At 34.4% G+C, this 24,828-nt stretch overlaps 1 protein-coding gene across 3 annotated transcripts; it reads left to right on the top strand.

The window, feature by feature from the left end:
* Positions 1-1,444: 1,444 nt before the first annotated feature.
* On the top strand, positions 1,445-24,828 carry LOC128985583 (putative ATPase N2B). 3 transcript variants are annotated; one of them, XM_054405197.1, is made up of 7 exons: positions 1,445-2,141; positions 4,578-4,763; positions 5,317-5,558; positions 6,967-7,144; positions 7,609-7,749; positions 20,729-20,848; positions 23,643-24,828. In XM_054405197.1, the coding sequence occupies exons 1-7, from the start codon at positions 1,704-1,706 to the stop codon at positions 23,763-23,765; spliced, it is 1,428 nt and encodes a 475-aa protein (XP_054261172.1). In that variant the 5' UTR covers positions 1,445-1,703; the 3' UTR covers positions 23,766-24,828. The 3 variants fall into 3 exon arrangements, with proteins under 3 accessions (XP_054261172.1, XP_054261173.1, XP_054261174.1); XM_054405198.1 differs by lacking the exon at positions 23,643-24,828 and adding an exon at positions 21,836-23,383; XM_054405199.1 differs by lacking the exon at positions 23,643-24,828 and adding an exon at positions 21,836-23,386 and having other exon boundaries at positions 2,012-2,141; positions 4,583-4,763.

Below are 24,828 nucleotides of genomic sequence, written 5' to 3'. Positions count from 1 at the left end.
CTTATTGATCAGATGAAGACAATTTTATTGTTGGTTCCATCCGGTGCACTAGTAGAGGTAGTTTTAAAATAACGCCTGTGATACTTAGCAATTGCTCGAATTAGGGCAACAGGGACACTAGTGAAAAATGAATACCATTCCCATGGAAAGTCAACTCAACAGACACATTCAACTGTATCTCATTAAACATAAAAGATAACGTTTAATGGGGAAATGAGCAATTTGTTATCATGCCTACCTAGTTAAGGTTTACTAAAGATATAGTCTGTCTAAAATAATTGTGCGGTTGGAATTTGACATATGATTTCCCCACTGAGCTATAATTCTAACTGGATGTAGCACTGAATGTCAAAGATGCGTGTCGCCAGCCGCCATGTTTGCGTGAGGTGGGTGTCCATAAGAAGCCATGTTATTGCTATGACAAAAAAACTCACTGCTATACAACCTAGTTATAAGAAGCCATGTTATTGCTATGGTAAGAAAACTTACTGCTATACCAACCTAACAAAATCAGCGACTCGCTTTTGACAGACTTCTGCCATGGCAGTGCTACCTCCAGTTATAATTTTAGCTCAGTGGATTTCCCTATGGTAAATCTCCCACTCATTTACCTTTTCTACACTGAAATTATGATTGAACTACACACATAATAAAACTAGAAGATAAGATTTATTTGAACAATAAATAATCTACGTATCAATTTTAATTTCACTAGAAGTTTTGTTATAATGTAATATACATAACCCTGTACTAACATTTATCCTTTATGCTTTCGATGGATTCTTTTAAATACAATTTCAGATCTGGCAATGTAACTATACATGATTAAATTAGTTAATATATTGGTGAACTGATTTCAAAATTCTAAAGTGATACTTTTAATACTTAAATACTTTTTGATGAAATGGCGACCATAAAAGTAGGTATTTTAAGTTAAGTATAAATGGAGATGAGTGCAGGATGAGTGGCGTGATCTTGTAGTCTTGTTAGTGAATAAAGCCGACATATTCCTTAGACACAGCTGTTAATTAATAGCCCATCAGTCCATACAGCTAATGGCAACTAAAGGACCTACAGTTTATAGTGGAATCCGAACCACATACTTCACTTCTTAACTTGTAAGACATCGCTTTTAAATCTAAATCATAGATCTTTTTGTTCGAACAATAACCTTAAATATGTAATGAGGTTAAGGATATCTAGATACTTCTACCAGTGCACGTTTCCAAAAAACAGTGTATTGCTTGCATGGAAGTAAATAATTGCATTCGCTTCCTCTGGTTATTCTTTTTATTATTTGATACTAATTTAGATTATATACATATAGGAATTTTATTACTTTATAACACTTTGGAATATCTTTTAGCCTTGTTCCAGATTCAGAAGGTTTCAGGATTTTTGAAGGTGATTCTGTCTGTTTGTACCTTGAAGCAGACGACTTACTTTTACTTAATGTCATCATGATCAGATCAGATCATAATGCGATAGGTTAATTATTTGTCATTTCAGTAATTTAATTGAATGACGATTGTTAATTGTTCTCAAAACTTAATGTACAATACTTTCTGTGATAGTATATTTGTTATTAGTTTGTGTTTTATTCCAAATCAAATGTTTAGTTTATTTGGTTCAATGATGCAGTGTAAAATGTTGTAATGTTTTTGGTTAGGTATTGTAGTGCCAAGGGATAGGCCTACCTCAAAATGTTATTTGCAAGACCCATTAATTTGACAATGTACAAGGGTGCAAAGTATTTTTTAAATCCTCATAGACTTAATTTGTGGCAAGTATGTTATTTAGATCACAATTTAAATAAAATAGCTTTAATATATAAGCCAAAGAGACATATTTCACTTACTACTTGTAAATGTAACAGTGAAAATGGTTTAGGACCATCTTATGTATTAAGGAACAAAATTAATTCAGGAGAGCTTTTGTCCGACGAGTATCAAGAAAGAGTCGCAGAATCTTTGCAAATTGTTTTTAACAATATTCAAGACTATACACCGCCAGTTAACAATATTTTCTCCAAGTTGTTTGCAAAAAAATCCAAGAAGAAAATACCCAAAGGACTATACATTTATGGTTCTGTAGGAGGAGGGAAAACTATGCTAATGGACTTGTTTTATGAATGTGTTGAGGTAAGATATGCTTAACCTTATGTTATCTTATTAACTTAATCTCTCAATAGCCTATTTATTAAAGCTTTTGTCTAGTCCTCTTTTTACATTGTTTGTGCGTGTATATTTATGTACTTTTTTATCTTTGCCTTAGGATTATTTAGATTTTAAAATGCAACTCAAAGGAACAGTCCAATTACTGGTCTTGTTACTGTCTAACGTTGACCTTCTGTTATGACCATTCATGTTAAGCTCAACGATACTTGATACTTGTGTGCTACGTCGCTGACCGACAATGTCGGATAGACTGCATCAATATAATATAGGTACATCAGTGGTTTTTGGTAATATAATTATGCATGTAACTCTCAATGGAATGTTACGACACTCATAGAACTGTGTTGATTGCTGATTGAACTCAACTTTATATATTAATTAACTAAATATGTTTTTCATAATATGTTGGTGCAGACAAGCCTTGTATGGTTTTTGCACCTATTGTATAATATGCATGTATTCATTATAGTTCAATAAATAAATTGATTGATTGATTGATTGACATTTAAAAATACCGGTATAACATTACTATTTACATACCGGTGCATACAAAACTTAACCAGGCTGTGGCGCTAAATTATACGAGTAAAACATTTTTAGGGAAGGGGTTCTAAGTAACTTTTAGGGGCTCTTCACTCAGCTCCTCCAGCAAATACAGTGGCCAAATACTAAGCTGTTTCTAATTGCCGCTTTGAAAGAGGTGATGTTCATATCCCACACCTTATCCGGCAAGGTGTTAAAAATCCTTCTGACATAGCGGGGATAGCTGTTGAGGGTGCGGGTGAGACGACATCGCGGCATGTCAAGGTGTAGTGATTGCCGATTGTCATAGAGGTGATGAACTTCTCTTCGGTCAAACAGATGGACATTATTCTCTTTCAAAAGGATTTGGATGTTCAATACGTATTGACTTAAGACTGTAAGAATGCCCAGGTCTTTAAAAGGGGCCTACAATGTTTGTTGTAGTCGGCTGACATTATAATTCTTACAGCTTTTTTCTGAAGCAATAATATGTCCTGTGCTGATGGTGAATGACCCCAAACTACCAAGCCGTAACTTACATAATATGGTTATGAAATGGAGCATGGTACACAGTTTCAGTTATCAAGAATTGCATCGGGATGATGTTCCGAAGTTTCCTTAGGAGGCAAATTACCCTAGATAGCTGTGCGCATCTATCAATGTGTGAGCTCTAGCTCAGTTTGGGATCCAACCAGAATCCTAGAAGTTTAACCCCTCATCCCCTTTTGTTGAGTGGCTTCAGTGCGCAGAGCAAGCGGACAAGTTTTGGCTGCATTTAACTTCAGGCGGTTTGCTGTAACCCGGATAGATTATTTTAGGCTAGATAACTGAACTGTTTTTCTGTCAGCACTCATTCAATATTTTTATGCTATCATCAAAGCCATTAGGCCTAATAAAGAATTGGGTTTGTTTTAAAGTGCTATTTAATTTGTAAAATAGAAATATTAAATTATAGTAGGCTAATATTGCGTTAGCCTACTTGTCTGGAAAATATGTTTTACTGGACAATTGTGGATATATAAATATTTTGGTTTTCTTTTACAATCCATTCCTTCTGTTTTAATTAAACACATTTAAATTAAAAATTGGCAACTGATCTTGTTTTAGGCATGTTGTGCCCTTAAATATACTAAATTAAAACCCATTTTTGTAGAGCAGCTTCTTTCATTGTATTTCACAACAAAAACCAAAACATAAAGTAAACATACAGTAGAACCTCTTTAATCCGAACTAATTGGGACCAGGGGTAGTTCGGACTATTGAATAGTTCGGATTACCGAACATATTGTTGTTTTTACTTAACAATAGCTAAAATTGACCAACATTATTTTGGGAAAAGTGGAAAAATGTTTTATAAAGTAAAATACAGTGTTTATTACAGTAGTAAATATGATGAATAAACAGTACTGTAAATTAAATACAGTATACAATAAAGAACTACTGTACTGTGTGTAGAGTACAGCAATGAGGGGTTCGGGTTAGTGGACGTTCGGATTACAGGGTTCGGATTAAAGAGGTTCTACTGTATATAAAACCAGGTGACAACCAAATAAACAAACTATTAATTTCACAAATGTATACCTCAGGACATCTCCCTCTTAAAGTTCTTCTATGAATCTCTTGGTAGGTTTAACAATTCTGGTAGGTCTTGGTGAAGGTCTGTGTGTGGTTGAAGGATGATTCTGTAAGTTGGGTTTTGGTGTGGATTGCTGTCTTTGTGTGGTTAGAGAATGTGTCTGTGTATGGGGGATTTTCTCTTTCAAAATTTTCTCTAGCAGGATTTTCTCTTTCTCCAGAGGAGAACATTGGAAATAAGAATTTTGAATTCATTATATTGTAGTTATCATCCTGTTTTTTACTATACCAATTTTTTTCTAGAACAGTCAAAAGAGGAGAGTCCACTTTCACTCTTTTATGATGGATGTTCATGCAAGAATTCATGAAGTACGTAAACATATTGTTAGGGACGTCACAAGTACAAAACCTCAGCCATTCGATCCGATCCCGCCTGTTGCAGAAGCCCTTAGTGCCAAAGCATGGATGCTGTGTTTTGATGAATTCCAAGTAAGTAATTTATTGTTTTAACTTCTACTTGAAGCCATTAACTTCAGCTGTTTAAAAAAAAAAAGTTAGGCCTCAATTTGAATTTGTTGAGTCCTCCTTTTGTAAGTTTTTAGTTCACAACCCTTTTAACTGCCATACAGTACCGTAACGATTTAAAAATAAAGTGGACCAACACCGATTACTAGTTCAAACCTAGTTTTTTTTATACTAGGCTTCCTCTAGTTTTAAAATAAGCTACATTTTTTCCAACTTTATGCAAGTGGTTATAGCAATGGACTTTTGTCCTGGAAGCACAGGTTGAATTCCACCTATAACCAATATGTTACCTGGTAGTTCAGAGTTTAGTTTAAGCTGAAGGTACATCTATGTAGAAAAATAGTAGACTATATTTAGTTGAGGAGAACCTTTTATTTGATTTATGTGTAAATATTTACTGCCAAATAAAGAATTCTGAGTTCTATGTTTTAGAAAACTGCCTCCTATCCTCAAAACCCACACATTGTCTATCTATGACTGTCAGACACTATATCTGTTTATGTTTGTTGATTGCGAGGTGACGGACATAGCTGACGCAATGATCCTCAAGCGGCTGTTCACGGAACTGTTTGACAGGGGAGTGATTGTTGTCGCAACCAGCAACAGACCTCCAGACGATCTTTATAAGAACGGACTCCAAAGATCCAACTTTGTTCCCTTCATCCAAATACTGAAAGACCACTGTGAAATCACATGCCTTGATTCTGGCATCGATTACCGAACAAAAGCCAACCCAGCAAGTGAAACGACTTATTTCGTGTAGGTTGAATCAACATTATTTTGTAGTGATAAATTTGTACGTACAACTAAAACCTTTAATGAGGATTAATTTAAAAGAGACCAAAAACTTACAAAGATAAGAGGCCAGATGGCTTAAAGACTCATAGTACATTTAACCATAGATAAATCATACTCCCTTAGTAGATTTGTCATCCTTATGGAACAGCTGAAGCCAATTTTATTGTTAGTTCTGTACGTCCAACTGTAGAGGTTACCGTATGTTTTGTTATCAATTTGTTTCTTGTTATTTCAGTCATTTAAACCCTCATTTAACCAAATAAAACGATTTAATCATAAACCATAACTGGTCTCCTAGTTATATAACCAAATAGTAAAGCACAAATCATGAAAATAACCCTAAAATAATAAAAACTAAATGTTGTCAACCCCAGCGATCAGTGTGGACGTACATGAGCTAGACACGAAAAACAAGCTTCAAAATTAACAATGGGATGAGGAGTCTACTTGTGTTGCTTAGTCTATGATTTAACTCTACCAAGGCTGAATTAAATAAAGGGCTTGAGCTAAAAATAATATTTTGCCAAAATTTAATAGCTTAAGTGGTTATGTTTTGTATTTATTTTGCTTGAAATAATTCATGGATCATAAACAATTTTCCTTAGCGCTGAACTAATTTTTGTACAGTACAAAAGTTGTGAAGAAACATACTCTATGGCCCAAAATAGCTGAAACAGCTGCTGCAATTATTATTGCCAACAACAAAAGCAAAACTCATTAATAAGGCAGTATAATGTTTATTTTTGTATCATAAACAATCTGTATGTATATTGATTTGTTTTTTGGATGGGTATATCCGTCTGAAGCCCAGAATGGAAATTTCTTGTAATAGATATACACGTTTCCCTCCCAGAACGTAAACGGAGATTGTTGGATATATCCGTCCATAGCCCAGGAAGGATTAATACCGTACATATATTTTACTTATGTTTTGTGTTTTTTTAAATTCCTGTTTTTGGTTAAACTTTAAAATTGACTTTAATCAACACTACTAGTAAGAATGCGGTCTACAAAGAGTAATTTGGTTGTAAAAATACTATAATCTTAACTATCCTTTGTTTATAGCATGCAAATATTACGGTACATGAATTGTGTGGACAATTTTATCACCTCATTACAAAATAATACCAAAGAAGAAAGGTAGGCTAAAAGGAAAATACTGGTACTATCATCTCATTCATGTTTTGGTAAACACCTAAAGTTTTTAAAACCTCTAAGTAAATATTACTACTACCCAGTGTTCCATACTATTGAACTCTTAAGCATATTAAAAGAACAACGAACAAAGTGATTCTTACTGTTTTTGGTTGGCACCTTTGTTCTGAAAATTTGCAAATAAAAAGAGAAATTTATTTTACAAATGTTTCAGGAAGTCAGACAAAAACACTGATGCTGAACGAGGTGTCAATAAAATATTCAAGATGCTGTGTGCTAACGAAAACGACATAATTCGACCAAGGGTGCTGAACATCAACGGACGTAATGTAACCTTCAACAAAACATGCGGCCAAGTTTTGGACAGCAATTTTGAGGAACTTTGTGATCGGGTAAATGTTTTAGTCTAAACACAAACGATTGTAGTCGGGTTTCACCTCCATGTAGGGTTGCCACCTTAGGTAAGGGAAAAAACGGGACATTACCCCCTCCCTCCCAGATTAACATAAGCTTAAATACGGGCATAAGAAACCAAAATTGGGACTATCCCGGCAGAATCGGGACGGGTGGCAACCCTGCCTCCATGCGATGATTAGTCAGATATTAATTGAAAAATATGTGAGGAAAAATAGATTCTGTCGCCAAGATTGAAACTTTGAAACGGGTACTGCAATTAGTTTACTAACTTATGCATGCACTGCTTATTTTTTTGGCCTTTAAAATGAAAAAGTAAATTGGTCCCGCATCTAGATCTTGTCATACCACCTACAATAATAACTTTTCCCTGTAGAAGAAATTTGCTAAAATTGACGCTTGCATTAAGACATATGTTTTAATATTTATTTGCATTTTCCAGCCATTGGGAGCGCACGACTATCTACAAATGTCTCAAGCATTTCACACAATAATCATCAGAGATGTACCAATCCTGAGTTTGAAGAATCGCTCACAAGTTCGGAGGTTTATTACACTGATTGACACGTTGTACGATAACAAGGTAAAAAGTCCACAGTATCAGATATTTAAAAAAATAACCATTTAAGAATAAGATATAAGTTTAGTTAAATTATGAGAGATTCTTCTATTTACTTTTGTATACTTTTGATTTTGATCATAATTTTAATGTGGAAAAGCAAAAGACTTAATCAATAAAATATGTGGGAAAATGAATAAAAATCAAATTAAACTTACATTATTTTCTAACAGGTAGATAATTACTAAAACATTTGAAATTTCATCACAAATAAAATATTTTGTGTTACAATTTTTCTTTTCACAACAGATTTTTGTTAAGATAGGCTATATAATTATTTGCCTTCCAGAATTAATTAGGAGTAAAAATGTATTGACTTTTTTCACTTTCACCAATCGTTATTAACTGTTGTTTAAAAGTAATGGTGGAGATATCAATAAGATTGTGGAAGATGCTGTTTAATCCTAAATACAAATTAACAATAAAACACCTTACCTCTGAAACTTTAACACGTTCGCTACCCGACGGCTAATGAGCCGCATCCGGTCATTGTGGTAGCCCGCAATACTAAAAAAAGTCCTTTGCTGTGGCCCAGATATGTATAAGTATTACCACTCCCACAGCCCGGATAAAAAATGTGTTTTATCTATTAGTTTTAATTACATTTAGCTTATATATTAGTCTGGTGGCAAATATGACCTTTTTAGGATTTACGCTCTTTTTAGCTTCTGCTCATGCTCATATATGAGCCACCCGGTCTACAAGATCTACATAAAACATGTTACCATAGTTACTACACGTCTCACCTCAACCATCTACAACACTAAAAACAATTGTTCGCACTGTTTAGGCTAGTTTCCGGTTATAAAAAACTGACCGGCTGCAAGTCAGCTGTGGTTGTCCAGGAGTACCAACATAGCAACACTGTATTTACCATATATGTTAAGAAACCCAGAGACCATACATATAGCCTACAGTATTTGTGGTCGTATCCCTACAGCCTCTAAAATAGAGGGGTATCTCACAAACGACCATTTAGTCGCACTATATGAGACCTTCAAATGATCCTCAACAATACAGCAATCAACAAGTACAAACTTCATGTAATACAAACCAAAAATGTAATTCACAAAACCAATTTAAAATGACACTGACAGAAAAACCAATGTTTGATATTATAGCACAATACCGGCATCATGAATCAGTTGGGTTTGCACATAGCATATCGGCAGACTTTAATCACCCTCGACACATGACAGCAGGGGTGGCAGTGATTTTCAAAAATCACTTTGGGAAACCTGAACCTCATCACCGTGTCTCAAGTCATCTGGCAGCTCAACACCAGAAACCGGGTGCTACCGTGTACAGCCTAATTACAAAAGACAACTATAATGGAAAACCAAATATAAAGGACTATTATGCTGCTTTTAAGGAATTGACAACACATTTTAAGGAACAGAACCTAACACATCTGATTTGTTCGCCAGTTGGTTGTGTTAGAGACAATATATCCTTGGCTGATTTCTTAAATAACCTTACAACTTTTCAAAACGAAACAGGAGCAAAAGTCACCATTGTGTCGTACTTCCAAAAATCATTGAGAAAATTGAGAAATGGTTTATCACACAATGAATTTAACAACCAAATAAAGACTTTTATCCATGGGCATCAACTAAATCAAGAGAAAGAAACAATGAACTTGTCTGATGCAACGGAAGAAAACTGCCACACTGTCACACCACCTATGACAGCCCTCCTGCCATCTCCTGCCCTGGAACCGACGGACGACACTGCGGCTCTGTCTGGCCAGCCAACACTAACTTCAATGGAGGAACCACAGAATGGAGAAGTTATAAGTGTAGTGCCCGGCGACCTCACGTTTTGTGAGGCGCTAAAGCAGAGTACAAGTGAAAGTGCTAAAAGTGTTCCTGTATCTCTCTCTGTAACTAGTCCTGTAAATAGTCCTTGTATTTAACACATCCAAGGTCCTTGCTCATAATGGTACACCTTCATCAAGGCGAAATGATAGTCTTAATATTTTATATTTAAATGTCCAAGGTTTAAAAGACAAGGTTTCAGCTTTGGAGAGTTTTTTAATTAACACAAATATTTATGTTATTTGTCTCTCTGAACACTGGTTGAAGGAAGACGAAATAAAATTAGCTTTTCCTTATAATTTTCATTGTGCCAGCTCCTACAATAGAATCAAACATATAAGAGGGAATACTTGTATATTTGTACATACTAAATTTAACTCAAGATTGTGTGATGTAAGCCAATTCTGTCAGGAATTGGATTTTGAGGTTTCATCCGTATTTATAGATTCTTTAAAAACTATATTTGTTTCTTTGTATCATTCGCCTAATGGTAGACCTTTGGAGTTTTTAAGGATTTTGGATGTTTTTTTACCTTTTATAACTCAGTGGAACAACTATAATATTGTCATCGGTGGTGATTTCAACCACAATTTTGATGTTACTAAAAGCAAAAGAAATGTAAAATACTTGTTAAATCTATTTAAACAGTACAACTTTTATCATTTAAATAATTCACCAACTAGAGGCAAAAACTGTCTAGATAATGTGTTTGTAAACCAAAAATCTGCTAGGCTCTCTTTTTTAAGTTTGTTCAAATTTCCTTTTTCGGACCATGATGGAATTATTGTTAATATGCAGAATGGACCATTAGTTATAGATAATACATCTCATTTAGTCTCAAAAGATCCCATTCAGTTTTATCTACCTATTAAAAGTCATGTACATCTGTCTCTAAAATTGTCTACTTATGATTGGCTATCTTTAATGTCCAAGTCTGAGAGTAGTAGTGCTAATATGCAGTTCCAATGTTTATTTAATATACTAAACAACAATATTAATTATTTTATGGTCCCGAATAAAAATAAAGGTAAACTATTCAAACCTAAGTATTTGAACAAACTGAACAAGGGATGGTATACTAAAGAGTTGGGTCAAATGAAAGAAAGGCTATTGTGTCTGTATAGTTTGCTTAAAGATACTGGAAATGTGAACAATACTGAACTAAGGTATAAATATTTAAAACTGAAATGTCAATATAAAAACTCTTTAAATGAAGCAAAGCTAGAAAACAATGCTAAATACATAGAAGAAAGTAATAACAGATGTAAAGCCGCATGGGAGGTAATAAAGAATAACTGTGAAATAAAAAACACAGCTGATTTGCAAATTGAGCCAAATACTTTCAATAGGTTTTTTGTTGACAGTGTAGACAAGATCAAACAAATTATTAAAATTCCAGGTATAATCACTTCTTGTAATGATTTTTTGAAAAAATATGAAATTGATAGTTGTAATAAATTTTGTTGGTCAGCCATCACACCTAGGTGATATTCTTAGTGCCACTAAAAGGATGAAAAGATCAGCTAGTGTGGATGTGTACAATATGTCAAACAATCTATTAAAAGTTATTATTGACTGTTTGGCTAACCCCTTGGCAATATGCATAAATAACCTTTTATCAGAAGGGGTTTTTCCTGACTTGCTCAAATTTATTTATTTATTTATTTATTTATTTATTTTCCAATAATCACATAACATCATATTCAGACAGGTGATTCGTCATTGTTACAATATTTTATAGTCTCTATTATACTAAAATTATTCTAAAATAAATTTCATTGCTGAGCCTTAACATCTACATAGCTTCCATATATTCCTCCAATGAGAAGAAGGCCTTCTCCAAAAGAAAGTTTTTTAACTTCTTTTTGAATTTAGGGAATGAATCAGTGTCCCTAATTGAAGAAGGTAATTTGTTATATATTTTTGGGCCCATGTACTGAGGAGATAAATGGAATACTTTAAGTCTGTGTTGAACTGGTTTTATATTGTTTTTAAATCTAGTGTTGTGAGGATGGGCATGTTGATCTTCCATGAATGTGTCAAAATCACTTTTAACCATTAAAGCTAGTTTAAAGATATAAGAACTATACAAAGTAAGAATTTTAAACTGAATGAAAAACTCTTTACTGTGAGTAATTCGAGACACTTTCGCTAAGACTCTAACTGCTCTTTTTTGGAGGATAAAAATTTGTTCGGCATGACTAGAAGAACCCCATACCGTTAAACCGTAATTCATAATGGAAGAAAAATAAGCGTGGTATACTGCTAATTGTGTGTCTAAATTTGTAGTATGTCGAATTACCCGAAGAACAAGTATAGCTGATCTGAGTCTCTTTGATAGATTCTTAATGTTTGTTTGCCAATTAAGTTGCCAATCTATATCAATTCCAAGGTAATTAACTGAGTTTTGAGAATATATTGATGTTTGGTTTGAATTTACAACAATGTCTCTATTCTCATTAGCAACTGAAAAGTGAATTAGTTGTGTCTTTGACACATTCATAGATAGACCATTTACTGTGAACCAGTCCCCGAGGAGTTGAAACTCATTAGTAATTAAGTCTTGCTTAAAATCCAATGTTTTTTGTTCGGTGCAGATTAAAGCAGTATCATCTGCATATTGAAAAGTATGCATTTTTGTAACATTACATAAATCATTTACATAAATTAAAAATAAACAAGGTCCAAGAATGGAACCTTGAGGAACTCCGTAGGGTGTGTAACCCCACTCTGACTTATATTTGGTTTGGCATTTCTGTAATATAATTCTTTGTTTACGGCTTTTTAAATATGAAATGAACCATTTTAATTCCACATTTTTTATTCCATGTCTACTTAATTTTTCTAGCAATATATCATGATCAACACAGTCAAAAGCCTTGGACAGGTCACACAGCACACCTATTGTGCGCTGCGACCCGTCCAAGGCCTCCGCAATGCAGTTAATCATCCTGGTAATAGCCTTTTCAGTACTGGATTTTGAGCGGAAACCAAACTGAGATGGATTTAGTAAATTATTTTGTTCCAAATAATCTGTAAGTTGAGTTTTCACAATTTTTTCAAAAACTTTGGAAAAACAGGGCAAAAGAGCAACTGGTCGGTAGTCAGAAGGATTGTTAACATCACCCTTTTTAAAAAGAGGTTTTATCTCTGCATATTTAAGTTTTTCAGGGAAAATTCCTTCCTCAAGGGACTGATTCACTAGTGTGCAGAGAGGTTGTTCAATAAGTTTAAAAACTCTACTAATAACAAAGGGGGAAATTTCGTCCCAACCTGAAGATTTAGTATTGCTAAGACTGGTAAAAACTTTTCTTAGATCCTGAACTGAAATTTTCCTAAATTTAAATTGTAAAGCAGAATTTTGAAGTCTAATTAAATGTTGACTATTGTTTAGTAGCTGAATGGATTTATCTTTATCTGTCATTTGGTTAGCAATTTGTGAAACATTTATAAAAAAATTGTTAAATTTATTTGCTATTGCCAATGCACTACCATATTGGTCGTTTCCATCATTCAATTGGATCTCAACCGGTGTGTCCGAGTTTTTTCTATTTAATCCAATTTCTTGTTTTACGACTGACCAAGATGCTTTACTTTTATTTTTGGACCTTTTAATAAAATCATCATTTGCCTTTAATTTAGCTAATGCAACGACTTTTTTGAAAGTTTTCCTGTAATTGTTGTAGTAAGTTAAAAATTGTGGGTTTCTATTCCATTTAGATTCCTGGTGCAATTTTCTTTTATTTTCTGCTGAAATTTTGATTCCTAAAGTAATCCAATTTTTCCTTTTTTGTGTTTTATTTGATCTTGTATTAACTGTTTTTGGAAAAACCTCATTAAATAAATTTAGAAATGTATTAAGAAAGTTGTTGTAGTTTGTATTTACATTTGGTGTGTTAATATCATAATGTGCATTCTTTAAAGCCATTTCGAAAGTTTTTAAATTTTGTTCTGTAAATTTACGAGTTAGTTCTTTGTTTTTACATCTAAGTATTGGAGAAGACCTTTTCTCAAATGACAATATCAATACTTTATGGTCTGATGCACCGATGTCTACAACTAAGCTACTAGTATTCTTAGCTCCGAGGTTAGAAAATATATTGTCAATGCAAGTACTAGAATTTTTAGTTACTCTTGTAGGTATAAATACATTTGGTACAAATCCAAAACAATCACAGATTTCAAAAACTTTACAGGTACTAGCTTTGTCAGATAACAGATTAATATTTAAGTCAGAAGATATAAAAACATTTTTAGATTTTGCCTCCAATGCCAATTTGTCGAGTAATAACTCAAATTTTTCTAAAAATATTTTATCAAAATTATCTCCAGGAATTCTATATATTGATATAAAGACCGAATTCCACTCCTTAACTTCTATAAATGACCCTTCAAAACAATATGGTTCATTCAGAAATTTCAAGTCATTTCTAATTTTGAAACTTACATTTTTATCTATCATTAAACATGAGCCTCCTCTCGATTGATCAACTCTAGCATAAAAATCAGCAATTTTAAAATCATCTAAACTGTTTAATAAATTTATACATGTTGAATTTAGCCAATGTTCATTTAAAGATATTACCTGAACCTTTCTTTGTTGACTTTCCAGGAAGAAAACTAAATCTAAATAATTATTTAAGAAGCCCTGGATATTAAAATGTAACAAAACAAAACTGTCATCAAGATTCTTTCCTAACTCATATTTTTTCTTGGACTCCTCAACCTGAACTACTTCTCTAAAAAACATTCTGTATTATTCCTAAGACTACTATTTACAATTTCACTCTCAAATACCATGGAATTAATATGTACAGGGGACTCATCTTCATCTTCACTCTCCATATCTACACTCACTTCACCAGACTGACTTTTTGCACTGCACAATACACTTTCTAGTGGTTTGTTGGGCTGCATCGATGCTTCAAGCTGCATCATCGTTTTCGCTGCTGCAACATTCAAGACGTTAGCTGCATTGTGTTCCTCCGTTGGTCTTTGCCATTCTTCAAGTTGATTTGAGATTTCATTATGTAATGCTGTGACAAACGCTTCATGTGACCGCCCCCTCCAAAGAGTTCTTTGTGCTTTTTGGTCATAAGAAACTATGCAGACCTCAGCACCAGTAGCAAAATGAAATCTTACTAGGTTTTTAATGAAGTGACGAGGCTCAATCATATCCCTAACGCAACCCATTGCAGAGCAAAATAACTTTTTTAAACCATTTCTTTTGAAATCTAGTTCCAGGTCACTGAAGGCTGCATCATAGTCCTGATTTCTTGGTTTTCCACAGTAGGAGTCTTTAGTTACCAAACTGTACACTAACGGGCCATTTTCCACCTTCTGGAGAGCTAGATTTTTTGTGACACAGTCAGAGATCTGAGGTCTGCCGTATCGTTCCCTGAAAGCCACTGCCACTCCCGCTGACATGTGTCGGGGGTTGTTAAAATCAGCAGAAATTGTATGAGCCAGTGCTACAGAGGTGTCATTTTGTATTTGATCAAACACAAGTCTCATATCTTTCTGAAGAACTGAGATTTTAGCATTTGGTGGTTTAGCATTTGGGTTGACTGTCTTTAATGAAGTTGAAGAAGAAGGCAGCAAAGGGAAGGCATTTGTGTCTTGTATATTGCCATTAAACTGCAATGTGGCTGGCTCAATACCAGGAGAGTCTGATGTATCTGGGCAGGTGAAGGACGGAACAAAGTTCACCAGTTTGGAGCATGAACTGCGCTCTCTATTGTGCCTAAGTATGGAACTGGTTAGGGCATTACTAAGTTTACGCTTCCCGTTGTAATTAAAGTGAAGTCCATGCTGAGTATGATCCCTTCTATAAAACCTAGTCTTCTCCATGATAACGATTCCAGGGCATCTATTGTGGGGTGCAAAAAAAGTGTTAATGAGATTGTTATTAAACTCAGAAATGCTTTTGTTTTGTGATGTTGTGTCATATCTCAGAGGAATTCCTGGGAACAGAACATTTGTTCTTTTGACGGTATCCAATAGTTTAGTTAGGTCAATTCTCTCTTTAGTACATGGTTCACTGAAATTGTTAGTGCCGCCCAACACTATTATGTAGTCTTTTACAGAAAAATGTTGACTGATCTTTTCCAAATCTTCAATTACTTCTTCAAATTTAGCATTTGGTTTTATGATTGACGATATTGAGAATCTCTTGCCAATTTTGTTGCTCATTAAGTCTGATAGTTTTCTCCCATGACTATCTGAAAGAATTAATATTTTTGATTTTTTAGTTGTAGGTCCACAATTTATTTTGGTTTGACTATTCTTAATCTTCTTGCTATGTGAGGTGTATTCATTTTTTTCATTATAAGTACTGCATTGAGTTACATTTTGCAAGTCAATTAACTTTGTAAATCTATTTTTTAATGGTATGTCTGATGTACCTTTTTGTACAGTGAATGGAGTTGCTGGATTCCATGTAGAGATGTCTTTAAAAAAATCAAGTTCTTCGTGAGCCTTTTTTAGTTTTGATTCTACTGTCCTGAGCTCTTCTATCAAGCTTCGATTGTCGATTTCAAGGACTTGTAGACATGTGTTAAGATCCTTAATTGATTCACCAATTCCATAGTCCGTTTTTTGTGCTTCAAGACATCTGATAGATTCTAGCATCTTAGCTGACTCTTCCTTTAATATCTTGCACTGTTCACATGGACTCTTGCGCAAATTTAATTCATTGATTAAACTGTCTTTTTCTGCTTCAGCTTGATCAATCAACGAAACCTTATGAGCCATCTCTGTTTTGATTTTATGTTCTAAGGCTTTGATTTTCAGACCAAGTTCGTACTTTTCCTTGTTGAAAAGGGAATTGCATTGTTCAAGTTGACTTTCTAATTGGGTAATCTTGTCATCAAGTTCCAATTTGGATTGAGAGTAATTTTGTCTTGCGTTATGCAACTCCTGTTTCAGCTTTTCATTTTCCTTTAGCAAAATATTACCTGCCTCAGCAGCCAGAATTAGTGAACTTTCTAAGTCTTCGTTTTCATCAGAATTCACACTTGTAACCTTTTTCTCTAAATCAACTATGCTGGAACTTTTTTCATGACTATTATGATTTGATGTTGAGTTACAATCAAGACACCTCCAGTCCAAATTTTCTCCTTTATAAATTTCATTATAATCACTATAAGGCATATTCAAACATTTTGTATGAAACCATTTGTGGCATATTCCTTTGCATTGTACAGCTGAAGACCTTACATTTCTTTTACACACACCACATTGGCTCATTTTAAAAACTTTATTATTATTTATATATATATATATATATATATATATTTTAAATAATAATACTAAAGTCTTATTTTTATAATAAATTATCCCATTAAATAAAGGATAACAGTGTCAATTTTATTTCATTAAAAAACCATGTAGCAAATAGTCATAACAAAATAGGTGCTGTAATTGTTTTAAGTCCATAAATAAAGATGATAACAAATCTTGATTAGGTCTCGGCTATGGGTACACTGGAACAAGTTAGTAGTGCCAGTTGTTATCTATTTCAATGCCGTTGTAGTAATTGCAGTGCAGTTATTGCTGTGACCATTTACTCAATTAAATCTTCTGCAGTTTTACTTCATTATTTTAAATCATTGTATATTATGTTATTGTTCAAAAAATAAAATTATGGAATATACGGTGTCAATATTCAACAGCAATAAAACTTGAGAAAATAAAATAGGCTTAAAAAAGGTGACAGCTAATTCCAGATAATTTGCAACAATGATTTAAAGAGTTCTATTGGCAATGTAAACACAGCTGGAGATACTGTATCCAAGGGTCAGTTCCAAGTGATAAGCTGTCTGCAAGTTAGTGATGGGTAGGGGGAGTGGAGGTCCAGACGTCATCAGCAGAAACCTGTTGCATGAGTCAAGTGTAGGTTACTTCCTGTCTTGAGTGTATTATTTAATTTATTTTTGCGAAATATTGCAATAGTCCAACGATTAAGTGTTAATAATTGATAATAATTAATCAGCTTTATAAAGAGTGCATTATATGGTCTTGCAGTTTTCACTAGAAGAATTTTCATTTATTGTTAAAAACATGTGCTTTTTGCTCAGATTAAAGTGAGTATTTTTGTAATTACATTTTTAACTCAGTTTTAATTACCCATTTAAAGTCTTATGTTTCCATTTATTAAGTAATACTTTACCTATAGTTTAAACTATTACTTTAGTCACAGAACTTTTAAAAACTATCAAATTACTGAAATTAAAAGCATCAAAATTTACACACCAACAATATTGACCACTCAGCAGACGAAGAAAAAAAGAATCAAAGTCTCTCGAGTCTGTCCTATTTACAAAAAAGGTCCTAAAGACCAACCTCAGAGCTACAGACCAGTTTCAATTATACCTGTATTGGGAAAACTAATAGAAATACTTATTTACGATCAAATCAGAAATTATTTTGAAAAAACAACATCTTGAACAACAACCAATACGGTTTTAGAAAGGGAAAATCCACTATCAATGCATTGGACAATCTAGTCAGGCAAGTTCATCTCTCATTCGAAAATAAAACTTATGCTCAGGCCACCTTCTGTGACCTCAGTAAAGCTTTTGACTCTGTTGACAGTAATATTCTCATCTCTAAATTACAGTACTATGGATTTGATGGCCCTCCATTATCTTTTTTAAGAAGCTACTTGCAAAATCGGAAACAAGCAGTTTGTATAAAAGGAAGATGGTCAGATGAAGTGTCAGTCGAGTGGGGAGTGCCACAGGGTTCAGTCCTTGGTCCCCTTCTTTTCTTAATCTATATAAATGATCTACCCTCTTCTGTTGATTGTAAAACCATTCTGTACGCAGATGACTCTACCATTTTATCTACTAGTAAAAACTATAAATAACTTGAAAAATTGGCTGATGAAACATTAAATAATGCACAAAATTGGTTTCATAGTAATGGACTTTTGCTTAACAAAGAAAAATCACAAAAATTGATATTTTCCTTAAATTATAATTCAAGAGAGTTTTTTGAGAACAGTGATAAGGGTAGTAAAGTTTTTTCAGCAAAGTTTTTGGGAATATATGTAGATAGTCAGCTAACTTGGGATTCTCATATAGACTATTTAAATACCAGACTTTCTCGTGTAATATTTTTACTAGGTCGTCTGAAAAAATGCATTCCATTAAATTATGTCCGAACAGCATATTTTTCATATTTTCAATCCATTTTCAGGTATGGGCTAATTTTTTGGGGCAATTGTGCTAGGGTAGAGGAAATTCTTGTTTGGCAAAAGAAAGCGGTTAGAGTTATCTCTAATAAAGGACCACCACCCAAACCTCACCTTTACCAACGAGTTTGAAGAAAACAAAAAGATCAACTTCCTGGACCTCACATTAGAGAGAAAAGACAGCAAGATAGAGTTTGACATCTACAGGAAACCTACGCAAACGGACACTACAATCAACAGGAAGTCTATCCATCCGACAATCCACAAGACCGCAGCCTTTAGATCTATGCTGTACCGTGCCTATAAGATCCCACTTAGCCAAGCTAATAGGAAGAAAGAACTGGACACCATTAAGAAGATCGCTCAAGTTAATGGATTTCGAACCAAGACGATAGAGGACATCGCAAGGAAGACGAGGAGGAAAATCGATAGGCAGAATACACTACACAGCAGAACAACATTAGAAGAGATAAAAGAGGAAAACACCAGATATATCACATTTAGCTACACGGGGACTACGACACAAAGGACTGCTAACAGATTCAAGAAATACGGAGTATCAATAGCCTACAGGACTCAAAACACCATGAGTAAAATACTGCATCCGAAAATAGAAGATTTCAACAAATTCAACGCTTCGGGCATCTACAAAATTAATTGTAACGATTGTGATAACTTCTACATTGGACAGACTGTGAACTTCGTTAACCGCTTCAAAAACCACATATCTGCGTGGAGGAACAACAAACCGGAAAGATCAAATGTCGCACAACACCTGTTACAAAATGGCCACTCACTAGGAAAAATTGAGGATAGTCTAGATATTTTAAAGAATTGTAAGAAAGGATATGTAATGAATGCTTGGGAAGAATTGTATATTTATAAGGAAAAATGTAAAAATAGAAATAAGTTGATTAATGAACAAATACATTTTGATTCCAGTTATACTTATAAAAATGTATTGGCCGGTGCTTCCGGTAGCCAATAGGGTATAAGTAGTGACGCCATTAAGATTCTTGTCATTCGCCTATTGGGTCTGATGATGATTGGAGTGTCCAATCGAAATCGATCACCACTTACCATCTGTTTTGTATATTTACCGTCTTGTGAGTAACATTATAAGCGTAAATGTATGTTTTAAGTGTTATAAGACGTTTCTTTTATTTACTTTCTCTAATAAAGGCTCAAGAGACCACAGCAAACCACTTTTTAGAAATCTTCAAATCCCTACTATTATTAACGTTTATATTTATGACTTAATAGTTTATATCTTGGAAAATCAACATCTTTTAAAATTTAGAAACCATACTCATGATCATAATACCAGAAATAAGAACCATACCACAATAGAATTCCATCGTTTAAGTAAAACTCTAAATAGTCACATAGTTTTATCACTTAAAGTGTACAACTTTCTTGAATCCATAATTAAATTACACAATATAAAGGATTTCAAAAGTAAATTTTATTGTTGGCTGACCAATAACCCATTTTATAGTTTGGAAGATTTTTTTAAGAATAAGATTCTTCAGTTGTAATTATTCATTTAGAATATGTATTATAATATGTCTCCCTTTGTTAAGTTAGCTATAAGTATTTTATTAATTAATTACCTGACTATGCTATAATTTTAGCTGTATCTTGACATTGTCGATGATTTGTACAAATTCAAAAGACAATAAAGCATATTTCATTTCACTGTAACAACGGCTCATATTAGAGCCCCCAGGCTATTCGTATTTTTGTATGCATACCGGTAGCAAACGTATTAAGTGTTATTTGTTCCTTTGCCTGATTTCTCAGCATTAGCCTCTCCTATTTTTCCATTTCAAAAGGAGATGGTAGTGGCTTTTGTTTTCTTTACTCTCTTTACTCTAATTTTCTATTGATATACGCTATTTATTGTACTAGTGATTATTTTTCTTCCCAGGTAAGAGTGGTAGTGTCCGCTGATGCGCCTCACAAAACACTGTTCATTGCTCATGGAGACGAGGAACACACGGATGAAAAGAGAATGCTCATGGATGATCTGAACATTGCCCCAGGATCTGTAAGTGATTTTTAACACTCCCCGGACCATACTAAAGTAGTTTTGTCTCAAATCGAGCTAAAACAACCCTCGTTTTGCCCTTTCCTGGTTAGCATAACAAAGGTGTTTTTTACTCAGGTGTTTGGGGTAGCGGCACTATCACTAAGATAAAATCCATGGTGATTTGGCTGGATTGAACCCGGGACCGAAGTCCCGAGCTCTAACCACCTGACCAGCTCGCTCTCCCATAAGTGTGATTAAATTCATATTCATTTCTTAAATTTGGTAATAAAAAAGAATGCAAAATATACCTAGAGAGTAGGCCTGTCAAATGAAATTTTAGGTCTATAGGTCCATATTTACAGCTCAACAGTTCCCTAAAGGGTGTATTTTATAACCTTGTATAGTACCAAACCAACCTTCCATAGTTATAATACATCTGTTTGAAAAAAATGTGGCATACAGTCCTAGTTTGAAATAGTTCACTGATTCGTTGTCAGATGCTACCACCTACCAGATTGCGTTATGACAAGAACATCTCTTCAATCTCAAACCATAGCAATATTTTTTCACGTGTATGAGAAAGGGTCGAGCAACTGCCTTGAAAAGTAAAGAAAACTTGCACTAATCTCGATTCAGTTATTATGAGTATTTCAATGTTGTTTCTGTAACATACTACAATAAGTACAATAAAATGGGTAACACATGATTATGAATCTTTTTACTTGATAGCGTGGGCTGCGCTTACAGTCAAGGTAGGTTCTGAAGCATCAGGCAATGACATTATCTTGTAGTAAACTGTGATTTTCTCATTAGTGGTGTTTGAACTTGAGGCCTTCGGGACAAAAGTCTTACACCCTAATCACTAGACCAGTCTCACCCCTTGTCTTACTATCAATCTAGGTTGTTTATTTTTGTTCTGTTGTAAAATTGAGTAACTACATAGTAAGTAGTCCTCTATACTTTTTCACACAGCCTTTTCCCTATTCAAACATAAGTTTATTCCAGGAAAATGCAACAGCAACAATATTCACTGGAGAAGAAGAGATATTTGCGTTCCATCGAACAGATTCTCGACTCTCGGAAATGCAGACGGAGGAATACTGGAGCCAGTGGGACAAACTGAGATGAACACAAAGTTTTAGTTTAAAATCAGGGTGTTACTTAATGCTGTATAGTTTTTAGAAATTGTATTTTATTGTATTGTATTGGATTGAGATTGGGTTGGACACAGGGTCCATGCACATCAACCGATGCTTATTGTGCATACCCTAATTGCCACTAACTGTAAACGTGGTGTCCTTGCAGGAGCTTTTGTCCAATGTTAGTGGCTGATTCATCACGTAGTTGCTGTAGACCAAACAGGGCCCTTCTATAGCCCCAAGTCTGTTGCAGTGTAGAATAATGTGTTTTGCAGTCTCATCGGAAATGGTTGCAAAGTCGACACTCCTCATTGTCAACGATTTCTAGAGTGTGAAGGTGTTTCCTGAAATAGCCCTGTCCAGTTATAAGAGCAAGTACCTGTTGACCTTCCAACCTTCCTTGATATTGTTATACTGTCCTTTAGCAGCCAGCAAGTGAAGAGAATGCTAGCTTCTGAGAGCAGTTTCTTGCCAAGTGATAGTCCAGGGTATTTACGCCAACACTCTAGGTGCTGTTCCCTGGACCATTTGTTGATTGCATGTTAGGCGGTAGATTTGCTAGTGCGACGGAATGGCTCTGGTCCAAGGAATGGCATGCTCGCACTTTTTTTTGCCAGCTTATCTGCACTCTCGTTGCCACGTATTCCTACATAGCCCAGAACCCAGCCAAGAGTTACAGAGCTGTGTGTAGATAGTTTGCAGGGTGTTGAAACACTCCCGGGCTAGCTTTGAAGTGACTTCATTTGAATCAAGAGCTTTAAGAGCAGCCTGACAATCAGACAAAGTCACTATCTTCATGTCTTGGTAGCGTATGGCTAGTCCTAGGTTGGCACAAGCCAAGATGCCACAAATTTCTGCCTGGAAGATGGTATAGTATCGTCCCAGACTGGCAGAAAGTTCCGTTCAAGGTGATCGACTGTATACTCCGAAGCCTCATTTTCCATCAATTAGGTCAGTGTACTAGACGAAGGTCTCTGTTTCTTGGAGATGTCCTTCCCGACGTTACCACTTATCCCTGGAGCGGAATTCAACAGTGAAGGGTTTGGTGAAAACTGCCTCTGTGCTCAGGACATCTGAGGTCATGTCAAGCACAGGACATACAGCTTCTGTTTTTTTATAATTTGGCTATGACAGTTACTTGATTCATCTTTGCCCATTAGACTACCGAGAACCATAGGTAATTTGAGGCCTTACCACAGCCTCATATAGCCAGAGTGTTACATGGTGTTAGTTCCCATGCAAATCTCCTGGACGTCATGAGCGCCCATTTATCCTTATGCAGTGCATTGTTCAGGTGGTTGTTCCACGTCAGCTTGGAGTCAAGTGTCAGTCTTGAATACTTGACTGTGCTTGACACTCCCAGCGGAGTAGTACCAATTTTCAACCTGGAAAGAGAATCTAAGTTCTTTTTCTTGGTGAAAGGGACTTAAGACTGTCTTAGAGGGATTAATATTGAGCCCCTCTCACAGACACCATGCTTTAACACTTAGGTTGACATTCATGACATCAGCTACAATGTTCGTGAATTTTTCCTGTACCACGAGGACTACGTCATCCGCATAGCCCTGGACGAAGATGCCCTGTTGTAAAATTGAGTAACTACGTAGTAGTAAGTAGTTCTCTCTACTTTTTTCACACAGCCTTTTCCCTATTTAAACATACATTTCTTCCAGGAAAATGCAACAGCAACAATATTCACTGGAGACGAGGAGATATTTGCGTTCGATCGAACAGTTTCTCGACTCTCGGAAATGCAGACGGAGGAATACTGGCGACAGTGGGACAAACTTAGATAGTCACAAAGTTTTAGTTTAAGTAGGCTGTTACTTAATGCTGTATCATTTTTAGGAAAGTGCCTTATTTATTTTATTTATTTAATGAATAATTTAAAAATGTGTTTCATGATTTAGATATGAATGTGGTAGTTACCATGAGTAGTTTGACATTAAACTATTCAGTACAAGGATAGCCATGAAAACCTGGTAATTTTATTTTTGTTTGGGTGTGAAACATGGGTTGGGTTGAATTTGTAGTGTTGAAGAGTAAAAAATATTTTTTCATCCAAGAAATTTAAAAAAGACGACTTTGGTTTAACCCGTAATCAGTTGGTGCAAAGTGACAAAACCCCTTAAATTCTGTAATCACGCTAAAAAAATAGTTTCCTTATAATCAATTCTATAGGTTGAATTAGGTATATTTTTAGGTTTCGGTGGCTTTTAGTTTTCAGATGGTTAATTGATAGAGTTTAGAGTTTGTGACAAAACAAACTTCTATGGTGAAGTATTATATTGTTCTGTTTGAACATTCAGTATTATTTATTTAAGTAATTTCTGTCAATTATTATTATTATTTCATCTTTCAATTTTTTTAGTTTGTTTGTTAGATAACAGTATTGAGCAAGATTCCATACCGAAATCACACAGATTGATTTATTTTTAACCACAATTCCTCAGTTTTAGCTTTTTAACTTTAACTTTGCACTTAACTTTTTTAAATTTGCATTTGATATTGTAAAGTAGAAAATTCCATTCCTATGTTAAATTTATGGCCAATTTTAGAATTATAAAAAAATGAAAAAACATATTTCAATTGAGCCACCTAAACAGCTGCTGTAAAATTCTGTTCTCTCTTATGTAGTAACTTTTTCTTCACAAATAAGTTTGGTGACAAATTATAATAGCATCTTTTTATCAAAATAATGTCATAATACTACAAAATATTACAGAACTAGAGATATAGACAGATTATTATAAAAATATAGAGGATGAAATAGTATTTTTCATCACTAGGGTCTAATGTGGCTCTTTTCGACCCAAGCTCAAGTTTTACGATTGATGCAAAGCCGAGGTCAAAAAATTA

The sequence above is a fragment of the Macrosteles quadrilineatus genome, unplaced genomic scaffold (genome assembly GCF_028750875.1).
Source record: "Macrosteles quadrilineatus isolate MER2022 unplaced genomic scaffold, UCM_ALF_1.0 Scaffold_2__2_contigs__length_208266976, whole genome shotgun sequence".
In the NCBI taxonomy this organism is placed as follows: Eukaryota; Metazoa; Arthropoda; class Insecta; order Hemiptera; family Cicadellidae; genus Macrosteles; species Macrosteles quadrilineatus.
The sequence above is the reverse complement of the archived record's forward strand: the minus strand, read 5'-3'. Positions and strand labels throughout refer to the sequence as shown.